This window comes from Elaeis guineensis, chromosome 2 (genome assembly GCF_000442705.2).
Source record: "Elaeis guineensis isolate ETL-2024a chromosome 2, EG11, whole genome shotgun sequence".
Classification (NCBI taxonomy): domain Eukaryota; kingdom Viridiplantae; phylum Streptophyta; class Magnoliopsida; order Arecales; family Arecaceae; genus Elaeis; species Elaeis guineensis.
Window position 1 is genome coordinate 83,347,717 of NC_025994.2, and position 18,429 is coordinate 83,366,145.

Here is an 18,429-nt window from a genome sequence, read left to right on the forward strand (position 1 = left end):
TTTTCTACTACTTCTAAGCTCTTTAATAAAAACTCGATTTTAGTTGATGCCTAACTCTATTATTTGATTGCTTTTAACTGATTCCCAATATTGAAACATCTATTCTTTTCCTTTCTCAGTCCCACTTCTTTAGAGTGACAAGCCTTTTTCTTTTACCTTCTTGCTAAGCAAAAAGAATTGTGATCTATAACAATACATACAATTATTAATGACAACTTCTTTGAAATGCCGATTAATTAGACATCCAATATATTCTCATGTGCAATCTCATGACTTTATAGATAAGAGAGGTGGAAAATTAGTATTTCAAAAGTATCATTCATAATTTAATTTCTTATATATATTCTAAATATAATAAAGTTCTTAATGAAGAAGAAATGGAGATACATTTAATTATCTAATTGATATAAATCAATCAGAACTGTCAAATGTATTCCTACTATCAGTTGAGATGATGAGTTTTCATTTTCTCTTGCAGCACCTGAGACCAATGATGATGATGATAAGTCCAAGGACGTTAGAGATCTTGAAATCTCAGGTAGTATACGTATGTATGCATGCCCATATATATGCACGTTGCATACATATATACATATCAACTAAGTTACATTCTTTCCATTTGATTATCTTTTAAATTGTAAATCTTGGGGTGTCATATGTTGTACCCCTACATTTGGGAGTATTTAAGAGTAATGGCCAATGACAATCCAAGGTTTACTGATTTCAAGAGTCATTTTCCTAATCTTTTCAACATCCAAGAAGGAAAAAGGAATAAATAGAAGAACATTTATGATGAAGCCTTTTTGTTTTGAAAATAGTTTGTAAAATCTTTAGAGCTTTTGGTGTAAAGATTTATTGCTTTCAAATTAAAAAGAATAAAAATAAAAGTAAATAATTATAGAAGTCTTGGACTACAATAAAAATGGTCATTAGTAATAGTCAAAATTATATCAAAATATATAAAAAATCACTGATAAAATCTATATCAATAATTGGTACACTGCGGCAAGAAGTGACATTACTAGATACTATGATTTTAATGAGTGTTGGTATAAGCAAGTCTTTGATAATGGTCTTAAATCATCTTGTAGTGCTGGTTTGTAACTATTGATAAAATTTATTGTAGCGATCATAATCATCACAATATACGTAATCAAAATCAAATATTTTTTTAAAGTAATGCTACATATAAAATCAAATATTTTTTATAAATTAATGCATGAAAAGTTGTCTACTACTTAGCCATCATGATAATATTAGTTTCTAGTTAGAGGTGGCAAGTAGGTCAAGCCTGGTCATATATAAGTTTGGTCAGATGTAGGTCGGGTCGGGTCAAAAAATATTAAATTTGAATCTGATTTATTTATTAAATAGGTTAGAATCTATAATTTAGACCTATCATATTTAATAAATAGATAATCTGATTCGATCTGCTTAACCATTTAATAGAGTAGCAACCCATCAAACCCTGAAATAAGAGAATTCATCAAGTAATAACATCAGAACAAAAATCATATGAAGTGCAAGACTACAAATTCAAAGTGGAAATTGATGTCAAAGCTAGATAGTGGCATATATATGGTTCTCGTCCCATAATAGGAAAAAGGATAACAGGAAAGAAAATCCTTATTTTTGGTGGAGAATGTGAGATGGGATGTAGACCTATCAAGCAAAAAATGTTGGTGTAGAATATTTTAGGAACATTGAGGTTGGATTCTAGATCTATATAATCTGACCAAAAAATGCATTTCCATTGAAAACCAAATCATAGAAGATAACCACAAGATCTAATCAAACCAATTCCAAAACCAAGAGATTGATTTTGATGCATAGAGATCCATGGAACATAAAAAGAGATGAAGGAGAAATGTCTGCACCTGAGAAAGAAAATAGCCGAGTAATCACTTGGGGGGTGGAGAGCCAGAGAAGAGACCAAACATATAAAATAAGAATACATATTTAATCTCTTGCACCCATTTCCCCCTCTTTTTTTCGTCCATGGAGGGCTTCCTCCTTCTGGCCAGAGTTGGCGGAATTGGAGGCTAAAGGAGGTGAGGAAGTCGATGCTGGAGCATGGGGAGGAGAGGGGGTGGCACGGATGGTGGGTCGAGGGAGAAGGACTTAGAGGAGTCGATGCTGAGGCTGTGCTTAAGGTAGAGGAGCTTTTCATGGAAGCGAATGCCCCCACATCACTGCCAATGGAGGCTCACATTGCTACCAATAGTGGTTCAAGCTCGAGGTAGAGGAGGAGAGGACAATCGGGGAGAGGGGCCAGAGACGGGTGATGCGGTGCAAGCTGAGAGGAAGTAAAAGCCTAATCATAAATTCATGGGCATTGGGTTTTAAATTTTAACCGTGATGGGATGTCGCCATCAGCCCAACGCGCAGGACTCAGCCCATTTAAATGATACTCTACCTAATTCGACCCAATCCAGATATTAAATTGATTAAAGATGTCAAATAGATTAAACTTTTAAAATCTAAATCTGATCCAATATTAAATAGATTAAATAGATCAATCTATTTATAATTCTAATATATTTAGCTCAAATCTAAACCTATCTATGATGGGTTGAACACAGGTCAGATTGGTTAGTTAGATCATAATTTGCCACCTCTACTTCTAGTATAAATTTATTATACTTATTCAAAACTTAAGTATACCTATTGTAAATATACTATGATATTTTAATTATAATAATTAATTATTTTTATAAAAAATAGATCATCTTCTTTTTGAAATAAAATAAAAAATAAATTATTTTATTTTATTTTTTATAATATTTTGAAAACTTTAAATATTTTAAATATATATAATTTTAATATATTTATATAATCATATTGTTTTTCAAAATTCTTTAAATGTATATAGCTCTTGATTCTTCATGTTAATATTGCAATTAAAAAGTAATGGTATTTAATAAATTTATTAGACTTATTCAAAACTTAAGTATACCTATTGTAAATAAATTATGATATTTTAATTTTAATAATTAATTATTTTCATAAAAAATAAATCATCTTCTTTTTGAAATAAAATAAAAAATAAATTACTTTATTTTATTCTTGATAATATTTTGAAAACTTTAAATATTTTAAAAATATATAATTTTAATATATTTATATAATCATATTTTTTTTCCAAAATTCTTTAAATGTATATAGCTCTTGATTCTTCATATTAATATCGCAATTAAAAAGTAATGGTATTTAATATAAAATATTTTTAAAACTTTATATTATACATTTTATATAAGTAGTCTTTAAATTTTTCAAGTGCTTTTAATACAAATTAAGTTGGATCAGTGATCCAAATTTTTGGTTAAATCTATTAATATATAGATTTTCAGTAATTACATTATGGATAATTACTTGATCATGGTATGTTACATTCAGTACTATTGGTAATGGATTTTATATCACGTACTATTTTATTTAATTGTTAAACAATCTTGACTAAGTAGTTAAAATATTATTAATTTTAAAATTTATTAAATATATGAAATATCCTTTTCTAAAAAATTCAGATATATATTTAGTAATAAAATATAATCATTACAAAAAATTCAAATTAGTTTGCAAAAATAATAATTTATCATAAAAATAAATCATAAATCATTAATAATTAATATTATTAGTTATACAATGATGTATAAATGGTAAAATTTATTTCATCGATAAAAAGTCAATGTTCTACAGTAAAGTTATAAATATTGCCAATTAAGTTATATTTAATTAAAAAAATATTGTTCCTGCAAGATACCATTGTAACATCAAAAACTTTAGAAATATCTATAAATAATCATAATAATATTATAGAATTTGTACGATAATTTTAAAAACTATTGCGATAGGATGCAATTTTTTGTAGCAGTTATAAAATACTATCGCTATATATATATATATATACATCCATACATACATACATATAAGAACTTTTAGTAATACTCTTAACGAAGTGCTACATTAATTATATTTCTTAAAATTATTACTAGAGAGCATTTATAGTAATACTTTTTTCAGAGTGTTACTAAAATTTTGTCACTAATAGGTATTCACCAATTCATAGGGAAACAAAAGTACAAAAGATCTAGGATGCCAAATAGTTCTTTAGTTTAATCGGTGGCATTTTTACCATCTTTGAATTTGGTAGTGGAAGGAGCAAAACAAAGAGACCAGGTTGATCAAAAAAACGCTATGATGCAAAACAAAGGCATTCCACTTTGCTTACCAGACAAGCACAAATCAGTCTTCAACATCTTCAGTCAAGTTCGTAAAGCAATTATCTTGCAACTTCTTCCCAAAGGTGAGATATATTTCTATGACTTATTTAAGCCTCACATAAAGTTTTATAGCATGTTTTTCTTTCTATAGCTTACTCTTACCCAAGCCTCCATATAAAAAATCATAGAATCCATGATATTATTTTAGTAGTATTTTTAAAAAAATAATAAAATACAACATTTTGCCTGGTATTTATGATAAATTGCCAAGTATTAGTTTGTAGATCATGAATCCATGACATTATCTTAGAGATATTTTTTAAAAATATGGACAAATAACACTTTATCCCATATCTATGATAAATTACCTAGTATGAATTAGTTTGTAACTCTTTTTTATTCGTCCTACCAACAAGTCAGAAGTACTCTTTCAAGACATGATTAGCTATCACAAAAGAAAAATACTGTTAAAGAGTATACTATGCTGGGTTAATTTCAGATCTTAAATAAGGTTGCACAAAATCGATTTGGCCAGGGAGCTCAATGACTAATCTAACTAAATTTTATATTAAAAATACTATAAATTATTTAAATAAAATAGTGTAAAAATATTAAAAACTGTATATTAAATACCACTATAACTCCTTAATTGCAATATAAATAAAGATATCTATATTGTTAAAAAGAACTTGTAAGAAAAAAAAATTATATAAATATAGGAATATATTGAACTTATTGATACTTTTAATATTTAAAAAATAGTTTTAAAAATATCATAAAGAATACAATAAAATTATTTATTTTTATTTTTATCAAGCAAAAGATATATTTTATAATGTCAATGAACTTTTAATGAGGACAATAATCTTAATTTTAACAAGGTAAAAAGTTATCATCATGGCATAATGATAATTTTTTAATGGCTATTATTGGGATAAGTCGACCGACTCCCGACTCTGACTTTACATCGACCGACTAAATATATTATGCCGACTTATAATCGGTTGATCGATCGATAGTCGGCTATTATCAATTAATAACAAACGACTTGATCAACCTCCGACCTAAGACCATCGGCATATCAGAGTTATTAGCCAATGATCATTCGAATCTTCTACCAACTTACATCTATCAACGTATCAATATCACCGATATATAGTCGGCTTACCTGCTCAACATACCCTAACCGTTATGAATGGTTATCAACTACATGTCATGGTAATTAGTAAAAATAAATGACCTACTAACTCTATAATTATGGCTCGATAATTTAGTACCATAAAAAATGAGACCACGTGCTTGACGGTTACATCAGAATCATCTATAAAAAGAGAGTAAGTGAGCAGTACCGGTAAGATAATTCTGAGCCAAGACTCTGCTATTCTAAACATTCATATCTACTATTCATCAATTTTCTCTCTGACTTATGCATCGAGAGGTCCCCATCGGATACAATTTCGGTCTATGTGGACTTTGTCTTATAGGTGCTCTTCATCAGCGACAGGTAACAGGGAGTTGGCCGCAATAGATTGGTGTGCCAGGAAGGGAGAAACTACAATCAATCATGCTGAAAATTAGAGTCTAGCATTCAACTGAATCAGTGAGGTATATTCTTTTCACTGGGAAGATGCTCCTCCTCCACCTCCGGTAGCAGAGCCTAGTTCCTCACGTCCTGTGGTCACAACGGATGCGCAGATTGCTGCATTCATGTAGCAGATAAAAGTTTTGACAGAGGCAGTCTAAAGCCTCCAGCAGCAGCAAACCTAGCAGCCACCGACAGAACAACCGGTGGCACAGTCGGTGCCATCTAAGCACAGTCGCCGCCCACCAGGGTGCTCACCCTCTTTATCTCTAGAGCGATCGTCTCAACACTCCCATCGAGATGGACAACTGCATTCTTGACACTCTCATCGTGCCACCCACCATTCGCGATGTTCTCCCTCTCCTTCCCATCTACATAGTGTTAGGAAGGGAAAATGATCTCGGACGCCTTCTGTCTCTCCTTCTTCAAGCTCTTCAGGGGATTCTACCCCCTGAGTCTCCCAGCAACGATGGCTTGATGACTATAAACGCAAGTTTCAAGAGATTGACCACCGGCTTGCCCGACTTCAGGTGGAAGGTCGAAAGTCTTCCAGCAACTACGACTTCTACACTGCCCAACCTCTCTCTTAGTGTATCTTGGATGAGCCAATTCTGTCTCGATTTAAGATACCGTGAGTGGAGCCATACAATGGCTCCACCAATCCAATCGACCATTTGAAGAGCTATAAAGCTTTCATGATGATCCAAAGGGCAACCGACGCCCTCCTATGCATTGACTTCCCAGCAACTCTTTGGAAAGCTACTCGGACCTAATATTTCGGACTTCAGTCGAGAAGCATTGACTCCTTCGAGTAGCTCAAGCATTCTTTCGTGGCCCACTTCAGCACTAGCCGAAGGCTGCCATGAACATCCGATAGTCTTTTCTCGATCAAGCAAGATAAGACAGAGACATTGAGAGATTTTGTGGCACATTTTAACGTGGCCACACTTGAGGTCAGGAACCTTAATGAGGACATGGCTATATCGGCCATGAAGAGGGATCTGAGGGGATCCAGATTACATATTCTCTAGACAAGACTCTCCTCCAGACCTACGCTGAACTTTTAGAACGTGCGTACAAATACACTCGCGCAGATGAAAGCACTTCTGACCGATGCCAGACAGAAGATAAGGATCAGAAGAAGAAATAGAAGAAGAGTGAAGCTCCGACCAAATCAAGTCGGCCACCTAGAGCAAGCTTTACCTTGACGGAGGAGTCTGAAGCCGAACTATGGCAGGTATGACTCCTATACTCCTCTCTCTGTTCCTCGTGCACAAATCCTGATGGAGATCGAAGGAGCAGAATATCTACGACACTCCCTATCGATGAAAGCACTATCGAGGAGTCGTGACAGAAAGAAGTATTGTCGGTTTCATCATGACCATAGTCATGATACCGAACAGTGTATCCAGCTCAGGGATGAGATAGAGGTCTTGATTCGATGAGACTATTTCGAGAAGTGCCGAAGAGATCAACCGACTCAACCTCCTGCTGACCGATGACCTCAGCCACAAACTGAGGAGACTATCAATAATCAACCAACTGCAGGGGTGATCAACATGATCTCCAAGTGATCAAATTGGAGGGCAACTTCCGAAGAAAAGTCGATGAAGAGGCGACGACTCGACAATGTAATAACTTTTTTAGAAAAAGATCTTCGAAGAATTCAAACTCTCCATGATGATGCTGTTGTTATTTCGACAATAATAGCTAATTATAATGTAAAAAAAATTCTTGTAGATAATGAAAGTTCCACAGATATTTTATTCTACTTGATTTTCTTCCGAATGCGACTACCGACTGATTGACTTAGAAGAGTCTCAACGCCATTGATCGGTTTCACTGGGGATACTATTACTGTGGAAGAAAAAATCTCTCTCCTCTTAACTGTGGGAACTAAACCACAACAGAGCACTGTTCTTGTGACATTCATGATTGTCTGAATTTTTTTGGCTTGTAATGCCATACTTGGATGACCTAGTCTTAATGCTTTGAGAGCAGTGATCTCGATATACCATTTATTAGTCTGATTCTCGATAAGAAATGGAGTCAAAGAGATATGTGGAGATCAACAACTTACTCGACGCTGCTTTCTAATCTCCATACAAAATAATAAACCTGAAAACTCTCTGCCCATCGATAAATTGGATCAAAGAAAAAATCAGGAGAGAGATGAACAAGCTGAACAACTAGTTTTCATCCTATTAAAAGATGAAGATCCTGAGAAGACGATCTAAATTAGATTGCAGCTGTCTGATCCGGAGCGATGATAATTAATAAATCTACTGAAAATAAATACTGACATCTTCGCTTGATCGGCTACTGACATATCAGGCATTCTTCCAGATGTAATAACTCACCGACTAAATATTGATCTAAAGGTTAAGCCAGTGAGACAGAAGAAACGGCCTTTTACCTCTGAAAGATAGAAGGTCATTGATGAAGAGGTCGACAAGATCCTCGTGGCAGGCTTCATCAGAGAAGCTACTTATCCTAATTGGCTCGCCAATATGGTGATAATGAGAAAGGCCAATCAAAAATAGAGAATCTACATCGACTACACAAATTTGAATGAAGCTTGTCCCAAGGATAACTTTTCTTTGTCGAAGATTGATCAATTGGTCGATGTGACTTCAGGACACCAACTCTTGAGTTTCATGGATGCTTTCGTCGGATACAATCAAATTTGAATGACACCCGAAGATGAGGAGCATACAATCTTCGTAATCAATAAAGGTATATACTGCTATAAAGTGATGCCTTTCGATTTAAAAAATACCAGAGCCACTTACCAATGGCTTATCAACAAAATCTTCAAAGTACATATCGGACGAAATATGAAAGTATATATAGACGATATGCTAGTGAAAAGCTTTCAAACTTCATACCATGTTCGAGACCTGAAAGAAGCCTTTAGCACACTTCTACGACATCAGATGAAATTGAATTCGACTAAGTGTGCATTCGGAGTGACTTCCAAAAAAATTTTTAGATTTCTTGTGTCACAATGAGGAATCAAGATCAATCTCGAGAAAATAAAAGCTATCATCAACATGAAGCACCTTAGCTCAAAGAAAAAGATACAGCAGCTCAATAGAAGAATCGCTGCACTTAGTCGATTCATTTCAAGATCGGTTGAAAGATGCTTGCCTTTCTTTAAACTCCTGCGGCAAACAAAAGATTTTTCATGGTCGGATAAATGCCGACAATCTTTTGAAGAGCTAAAGAAATACCTTGCATCCCCACTACTACTGACGAAATCGAAGGTAGGAGAAACTCTATATCTCTATTTGATGACTTCAACAGAAGCGGTCAGTTCGGTACTCATTCAAGAAGATAAAAATTGAATTCAACAATCAATCTACTATACCAGTAAAGTGCTTCACAATACCAAAGTGAGATATTCAAGAGTAGAGAAGATGATCTACGCTCTGATCATATCGTCATAGCGGCTTCATCCGTACTTCCAGACACACCCTATTACTGTCTTGATAGATCAGCCATTGAAGGCAATCTTGCACTGACCTGATACATCAAGTCAAATGACAAAGTGGGTGATAAAGCTTGGTGAATTTGATATACAATATCGCCCTCATCCATCAATGAAGGTGCAAGTTTTGGCCGACTTCATCGCCGAATGTACGATATCCGACAATAAATCTAAAGATAAAGCTAGTGACACAATAAAGCAGGCCACGACTCTCAAACCTGACTTAATATCAGCATGGGTACTACATATTAATGGAGCATCTAATGCACAAGACTGTAGAGCTGGTCTCATTCTCATAAATTTCGAAGGGACAATAACAGAGTATGTCCTTCGATTTAATTTCAAAGCTTCAAATAATCAAGTCGAATATGAAGTACTCTTAATCGACTTAAAAATTATCAAAAAACTTGACATCGACAGCCTGAAGGTCTTCACCGACTTACAATTAATTACTGGACAGGTGAAGTGTGAATTTGAAATCTGAGATCCCATTATGATGAAGTATCTTCAGAAAGTAAAGAATCTTACATCAATCTTAAAATACTTTGAGATCTTTCACATCTCAAGAACTGAAAATGCTCGAGCTGACACACTTTTACGACTTGCAACTACTTCCTTCAACTCACTGGATTGGACATTCATTGAATGTCTTGAACAATCGAGTATTGACAAAGTCGAGAAAGTGCTACAACTCATTAATAAACCAAGCTGGATGGATCCGATTGTCCAATACTTAACTGATGGGACTCTTCCTACGGATCTCTCAGAAGCCAAATGACTTAGATGGACGGTCTCTCAATATATTCTGATAAATGGTCATCTATACAAAAGATCGTTATTCCTTCCCTTACTGAAGTGTTTGGGACCAATAGATGCCAATTATACACTCAAAGAAGTTCATAAAGAGATTTATGAAAATCACTTGGGAGGTAAATCTCTAGCTTACAAAGTCCTACGACAAAGATACTATTGGCCCACCATGAAAAAAGATGCAACTGAACTTATCCGAAAGTGTGAATCATGTCAGAAATATGTAAATATACAACACCAATCAACCAGTCAGCTAACATCAATTATTGCGCCATGGCCCTTCGCACAGTAGAGAATTGACATACTTGATCCCTTCCCTCCGACATCTGGTCAGAGGAAGTTTATAGTGGTCACCATCGACTATTTCATCAAATGGATAGAAGCCGAACTTCTGGCACAAATTACTGAAAGTAAAATGGAAGACTTCATTCAAAAATCAATCATATGCAGATTTGGTTTACCACACACCATCATCACTGACAATGATCGGTAATTCGATAATCAAAATTTTAAAAAGTTCTATATGAAATTTTATGTTACACACAAACTCACATTAGTCAGCCATCCACAATCAAATAGAGAGGTAGAGGTAACCAACTGAACGATTCTATATGGACTCAAAACCCAACTGAATGAAGCTAAAGGCCCCTGGGTGAAAGAACTTTATCCAATCTTATGGGCGTACCGAACGACTCCTTGCATACCAACAGAAGAATCACCGTTTAATTTGGCTTATGGAATAGAAGTAATGATCCCACTCGAGATCGGATTGCCATCGATAAGGGTTGAACAGTACAGTGAGCTGAGTAATTCAGAATGTCAGAGAGTTGATTTAGATCTACTTTCAGAAGTCCGACAGCAAGATCAAGTTCGGATGGCTGCATATCGACAAAGGATAGCTCGATATTATAATGCAGGAGTCAAGCTGAAAATCTTCCGATCAGAAGATTTGATCCTAAGAAAAGCAGAAGTCTCGAGACCTCTGGATCAGAGAAAGCTATCTCCAAATTGGGAAGGACCTTACAGGATAGCCAAAACACTCAGATCGGGTGCATATCGATTAGAAACTCTTAAAGGGTCAGCTATTCTCTGAATATGAAATGCTGACAATTTAAAGATGTATCATTAATAAAGTTGTCCGTGTATACATTATTTGGAATGAAATACTGAATTTCAGAATCACAAACAGTCAATTCCTATCGACTACCGATCAAATTTTGATTTTCACTGTAAAAGTCAAACTACCGACTATATCTTGGTACATAACATACCTCAATTTTTTACTGTAAAAATCGACATCAATTATACTTTGGCTTTCACTGTAAAAGCTACAATACCGCCTATGTCTCGGTACCAAACATATTTCGGCTTTCCACTATAAAAGTCGATCATAGTCAAATAACTATTATGCTGACTTAGTCCTAACTAAGCAGAATATTATATCAATACAATCAAGATCGGATTAGAATTATTCTAACTTGACTATGGTTGATCAAAGGATATTCGGCTTGCCACTGATTATCAAATAACTTGACGTGCTAATCCGACTAAAAGTTGAATGTAGGGTATTCGACTTCTTACTATTTATCCTAATTCTTATAAGTACGTCAAATGAATATATGACTAACGGATGATCCTACAACTACAATCGAATGTTCGATTCGTCGATTGATATTCGGTAGCTAAATAGTTACTCTATAATGTTGCAGACATACAAAAGAGAGAGTCTATACTTAGAAAAAAAATTTTCATTCATTAAAAAAAGAAATTACAAAATTAGACCGCAATCTGATTACTACAAGTATTCAATAACAAAAAGAAAATAAAAAACTACACCGATCACCAATCGCCATCTCCGTCTCTTTGCTCTGGTATGGCATCGGGGACTTAGACAATGTCTAATGCTAACAGTGCTCTTTCTTGAGTCGGCACGGCTTCCCCTTCAGTAGTTTCACCTTTCGAGGCAAGAGGGACGATGCTATTCAAGTCGAGCTTCGGATATAATTTTTCGACCATATCTCGACCGTCCTTGTACCCAACACAGTAGGAGGTGAACCCACCTTTGAAGATCTCTTCTTTGAACTCCTCTGAATTTTTGAAGTCCTTGATTGCCCGATTCAAGGCCTCCCTTACTGACTCCGCTTCTGCCCTTGCCAATTCTGCATCAGCTTTTGTGGAAACCAATTCTTCATCGGCTAGTGCCAACCTTTCCATACTGGCCCGATGTCGTCCACGTTCGGCTTCGAGTTTGGTGATGCATTCGTCTCTTTTTTGTCGAAGCCGATGGATGGAATGCTTCTTGCTCTTGATCCGCGACTCAAGAGCCAAAATATTTTGTCGAGCTGACTTAAGCTTGGCTCCAGAAGATTGGAGGTCGGCAGACAGGCGAGAGACTTCCTGTTGAAGCTTCGCTTCCTGCTCGACTGTTTACCAAAGCTGCTCAAGGGCAACCACCTTCTCAGCATCAATGGCCGCCACCTTATTCATCCGTGTCCGATGGAAGTTACCAAACTTCATATAGCCGGCCTCTAAGTCGAACATATAGTGTATCAACTACAAGCAGAAGACAGGTCAGGTCAGATCAAAAAAAATACAAAAAAAAATACAAAATACGAAGGAAGACTTATCTTGAGTATCATTGGGTAGAAAGAAGAGAATATCTCAGCCACAGTTCTATTCTTTTGGTTCTCTCGTTCGGTCGGGAGAAGAGTGGCTTGGATAAGCCACCTGGCCAACATCGGATTGGCCAAAGCTGACTCATCTTCAGAAAGCTGGATGTCGAAATGAACTGTGTGACCCAGAGACGTTGCATCATCCATCGAAGTCATCGACACCTTCCCTCGATCTCCAATTGATGGTCCCATATTTGAAAGTGCAGGGAAGCTTGAACTCGATTGCGCCCAAGAAAACCCCACTGCAGGAGCGACTGGTGCAGTCATTGATTATTTGGATTCGGACGCAGCCTCCACCTTGGCCCAAACCTCAACTGATGGAGCTACCGGTGTTGCTGTGGTGGCCCCAACTTCTCATACCATCCTCTCTTCAGCAGACGGCACGTTGGAAAGCACTGTCGGGGTGGACAGCGCCAGAACCAGCTCAAAAATCGATGCTGATGGTACATCAGGTTCTTCCATCGGAGCAAATGTAGTTGCCCGACCCTTCTTCGACGATCGAAAAGGTCCAGCTTTCGATGTTACCCTCTTCTTGGCAGCATATTGGTGGATATCAGCAGTCGATACTCTTGCCCTTGGCTATATTGCTACAATCAGAACAAAAAATTAGTGCAGCTCAAAAATAAAAAATAAAAATGGAAGCGATCAACTAAGCTATACCTAAGTTGGTGATCGAACTAAGGCCGACGTCATATAGAGCTTATTCGATCATCAGCTCTCTCTACGGTGGAACCGCCATGTCCTTTAGCCAAAGGAAGTCTTCTCGATCGTTGACCTCCATCCGACTGTTGTCATTGGGGCCGGTCCTTGGATCACCCTAGCATGAAGGGAAGCCCCAGGAAAGAGAAGACGAAGCAAAAAAAAATTGGTTCTTCCATCCATGAATGGACGATGGAAGATCGGTGATGAAGGAAAAGCCTTTTCTTGGGTTGAAGAACCACCAACCCTTGGCCTTTGGATGGGGACGGAGAACAAAGAAAGCTCGAAAGAGAGAAAGTCGAGGCTCGATCAATATTAACCGACATAGCAAGGCAAAACTAATTATTAGCCAGATCGAATTCGATACCAGCTGAGCAGGACAAAAACCATAATAGTCCAGAAGATTTTGGACAAACTCTAGAATCGAAAATCGAAGACCTACTCGGAGGTCCTCAACATAAAAAGCTACCTAGTCCGAAGGAGGGGAGTTCACCCGACCATCGACACCAAGTGCAAAGAGTTGATACTGCTTTGGGATGTGATATTACTTTTGGAGCCGTTCAATGTTCAGTTCAGAAAGTGAAGAAGCCTCCACTCCTGGATCCGATGGGGAGTCATCAGTCGGATTCTCCGACCAACTATCCCGAGAAGAAGAACCCCTAGCCATTGGAAAGAAGAAGTAAAGAAAACTAAGAAGGATCCGAGAAAGACAAAAAAATTAACCTGAAAACCAAAAAGAAGATAAAAAGGCTTGGAGTCTTCTGGCACTGGGGCGACCTTCCGACAAAGTCTCTGCAGCAGAAAGACAAAATGCAAAGTAAAAATTTGGCCGAAAGCAACCCTATATATAGGATCCCTCAACGGTCGAGATGAAAATGATCAAATTAGAGTCTCATCAGATGATAACACGTGGCAACATCCGAACCGACCATTGATTGGACGGTTCGATGCACCTACTCCTGATCATGCCACCTCACCATCATCTGCGTGAATAGCTCTGACCTAATGTCATTCGGACACGTAGTCAAAATCTACTTATCAGAATCGTATCACCTGACGTCGAAATATCTTCCTGAAACGACATCTGATACGGACGTCCGATACAATTATCCTATCAACATGACGGCCCAATAATAATTCTGTAGCCACCAAAATGATAAAATAGCCAACTCTCATATTCCAAAGAGACTAGTAGCCAAGTCAGAACTCGAGGTGACACGTGATGACTCCTTTCGTCCAACGTGACAGACCATGTGATGATATACACGTAAGATCACCTTGGACTTGGGAGTGGGGGGCAACTGTTGGGACAAGTCAATCAACCTCCGACTCTGACTCTATATTGGCTGACTGAATATATTATGCTGACTTATATTCGGTTGACCAACCGATAGTCGGCTATTATCAATCAACAACAAACAACTTGATCAACCTCCAACCTAAGACCATCGGCATATCAGAGTTACTAGCTGATGGTCATTCAGATCTTCTACCGATATACATCTACCAATGTATCAATATTAACGACATATAGTCGGCTTATCTGCTCAATATACCCTAACCGTTATGAACGGTTATCAACTGTGTCATGGCAATTAGTGGAAATAAATGACCCACTAACTCTACAATTATGGTCCGATAATTTAGCACCATAAAAAGTGAAACCACGTACTCGACGGTTACATCAGAATCATCTATAAAAGGGAGGTAAGTGAGCAGTACCGGTAAGACAATTTTGAGCCAAGATTCTGCTGCTCTAAACATTCATATCTACTATTCATCAATTTTTTTCTCTGACTTAAATATCGGAGGATCCCATCGGATACAATTTCGGTCTGTGTGGACTTTGTCTTGTAGGTGCTCTTCACCGACGACAGACGACAGGGAGTTGGTTGCAACGGTTACTATGTAAAATTGTCAAGTATCGAAATATGAAATAACTAAGATAACTAATCTCAGTGAGTATTAGAAGAGAGGTATATAGCCACTACTAACAATTACTAGAAGGTATGCAATCTGAGCAACAAACTAAGTGAATAGGAAAAGGAGGGAAGAAAAACAAATTTAATCTCACACAAATATATCTATGAACAATAAGATACATATAAAACACTATCCAACTAAAACGATATATAATGTACAAACACAATATAACAATGACAACTGTGTGCATTAAATCATTAAATATTAAATACTAATAAGATAGATGGGTTCCAATCCCACCGTCATCGCAAGTTTAGATGGAATTCAACAGTTCCCATCTCAAAACTCTTAGCCTACTCTTTGATTACCATAACAAGCAAACTAACTAAAACATGGATTCTGTAAACTAAAAAAAACATATCCTGCATTTGGTGCAAGAATAAGTTAAGGGTGGTAACTAGTTTTTTTTTTTTTTTTTGAGAGAGAGAGAGAGAGAGAGAGAGGGAGGGAGGGAGGGAGAACTACTCGTGCTATATAAGGAGAACAATAGATGGGGTTGGCCAAATCCGTATCTGCCCTATATTAAAAACCTCATATCCATATTCATCTTATACCCACTTCGAGTCGGGTTGGTTCAAGTAGTGGCACAAGTCAGGTCAGATTGTATAGATATGAGGGGTTGAATCAAATCAAATCGGATCGGATGAGAAGCTCATCATGCAAATAGTATAAAATAATTATAACTTCAAAAGAAAGATTTAGATTAAAGTTACATCAGATGGAGTTCGGAATAAGGTATAACATTATCTATATCTAATCCGAATCCGCTTCAGATATTTTATGTAGAATTTATATCCACATTGAATTTTAATCGATTCAGATAAAACCGACCCCTTTTATGTCTGGTTGGATCGGATATTCAATGGATCGACTAAAATTGTCATCCCTATACTATATTATCATTGTCTAGGCTTAGGGATTGGCTATCCAAAAATTTAATCTGAAATCTCAAATTGCTAGGTAGGGATGTGCCAAATCAGCTTCGATAATTAACTAAATTACCCCTAACCTCTTCTAGTTTGGAATAAACTATTCCACTCAACATAGTTACTTCCAGATTGGATACAAAAGTGGCTTTAGTAACATTTTAAAATACTCTCTTTATTTTTAAAAAAAAAATTTTAAAGAGAAACAGGATTGGTCACTTTTTCCTGTGTTTGGTATGTTAAAGTGAAAAAAGTACAGCGATCTTTACTCCTTTTAAACCTCCCCTATTCCACAACCGAATGCAAGCATAAAGTATATATAACTTAAAAGATTTGAAGCAGGCTAACAGGCGTACTCAAAAATAACAAAAGGTCATGTGTATGCCTTCGAGAAGGCAGTTGACTTGTAAGATATTAACATGACAAAAATTTTAATTCCAATATGTATCATCATTTGCAAGTAGGTCTAAGTTTCTTTAATAAAAAGTCGGTTTTAGTTGATACCTTACTATGCTATGTGATTGTTTTTTACTGATTCCAAATATTGAAACTCCCCGTCTCCCTTTCTTGTTTCCACTTCTTTATGATGACAAACTCGTTTACCTTGTATGGTTTTTCACTTTCTTGCAAAGAAAAAAGAATTTCTATCTATAACAATATATATACACGTATAGTAACAATTTCTGTGAAATGCCCCATAATCAGTCATCCAACAGACTATCGTGGATCTCATGACTTACCAATTAAGAGAAGAAGAAAATCAGTGTGTTAGAAGTATCATTCTAAATAAATTCTATTTTCTTATGTATATTCTAAACACATAAATGTTCTTAATGAAGAAGAAAATCAAGATATATGCCTTTGATACCCATCATGAATATCCACTCTTGCCCTCAATTTTTTTTTTGCTCCGTTCGGCCTTCTTTCCTCATATCAAATCGCAGTCATAACAACCTTCTCTAGTTGCCGAACCTTAGTTTGCATGAGAAAAAAGCATCTATTCTGCTGTTTTTGATAAATAATAATAATAAGAGTCGGACCTAAAGTGTAATAACCCAAATTAAAAAAAAAAAAAAAACAGAGGAGGAGGAAGACTCGTAATCGGAGTCTTCTTCCTCTCCGTTTCCGATGAAATCGGACCGGTAGAATCCAATCAGAGGTAGAAAATCTCCCCTATAAAACCCTCCTTCCCTCCCTTATGTCTCTGCAATTGGTTTTGGAGAGATTTTTAAGAAATTTGAGGGATTTTTTTAAGAGGATCCGCGGGTTCTTAGATGGGAAAAAGGGGTTCGTCGGAGCTCTTCTCAACCGCCGGAGCAAGGTAAGCTCCTTCCCTACCTTTCTTCCTTACCTGGAGATCGTTTATTCACCGACAAACAACGGCCAGCCGTCGAATCGAAGAAGAACAGGGTCATCCCTATTTTTTTTTTCTTTTCCCTGTGTGACGTCAGCAACAGCCACCGTTGGGGCTGTTACTGCATTGCCGGCGGTTGCTGTTGGAGCATGGCCGGAGTTGGCCCTCCTTGGCCGCTTGAGGGTGAGAGGAGATGGATGGGGATGATGCCCTGTTTTGGCCCAAAGGAAACCACGGGAAAAGAAGAAGGAAGAAGAAGAAGAAGAAAAGAAAAGAAAAGGAAAAGGAAAAAGAAAAAGAAAAGAAAAATGAAAAAGAAAAAGAAAAAAAAAAGGAAAAAGAGAAAGAGAAAAATAAAAATAAAAATAAAATAAAATAAAAAGAAGAAGAAGAGAGAAAAATTTTCTCTCTCTCCTCTCACTACCTTCTCTCTCCAGTTTCTCTCTCTAGATTCTCTCTAGACTTTTCTCTCTCTTTACAGATTTTGTCTCTCTAGGATCTTTTCTTCCTCTCTGATTTCATCACGGACCCTAGGATAAAATTGAGATGAAAATAAGATGATCTGAGGTTGCTCCAAAATTCGTGCGGTAAATCTGATCCCAATTCGATCCTATTCGAAATTGTAACATTTGATTCATATTGAGTCATCCTGATAGGACCTCTGATGATTTTGACCATGATTGCCTCATC

At 36.5% G+C, this 18,429-nt stretch overlaps 1 protein-coding gene across 1 annotated transcript in view; it reads left to right on the top strand.

The window, feature by feature from the left end:
* The first annotated feature begins 482 nt into the window (after positions 1–482).
* Positions 483–18,429, top strand: part of LOC105056720 (uncharacterized) — a 29,173-nt gene continuing 11,226 nt past the window's right edge. Inside the window, exons 1-2 of the mRNA XM_073251337.1 lie at positions 483–538; positions 4,154–4,306. Coding sequence (XP_073107438.1) covers positions 4,198–4,306 — 109 coding nt within the window. The 5' untranslated portion in view covers positions 483–538; positions 4,154–4,197. The remainder of the gene's footprint in view (positions 539–4,153; positions 4,307–18,429) is intronic.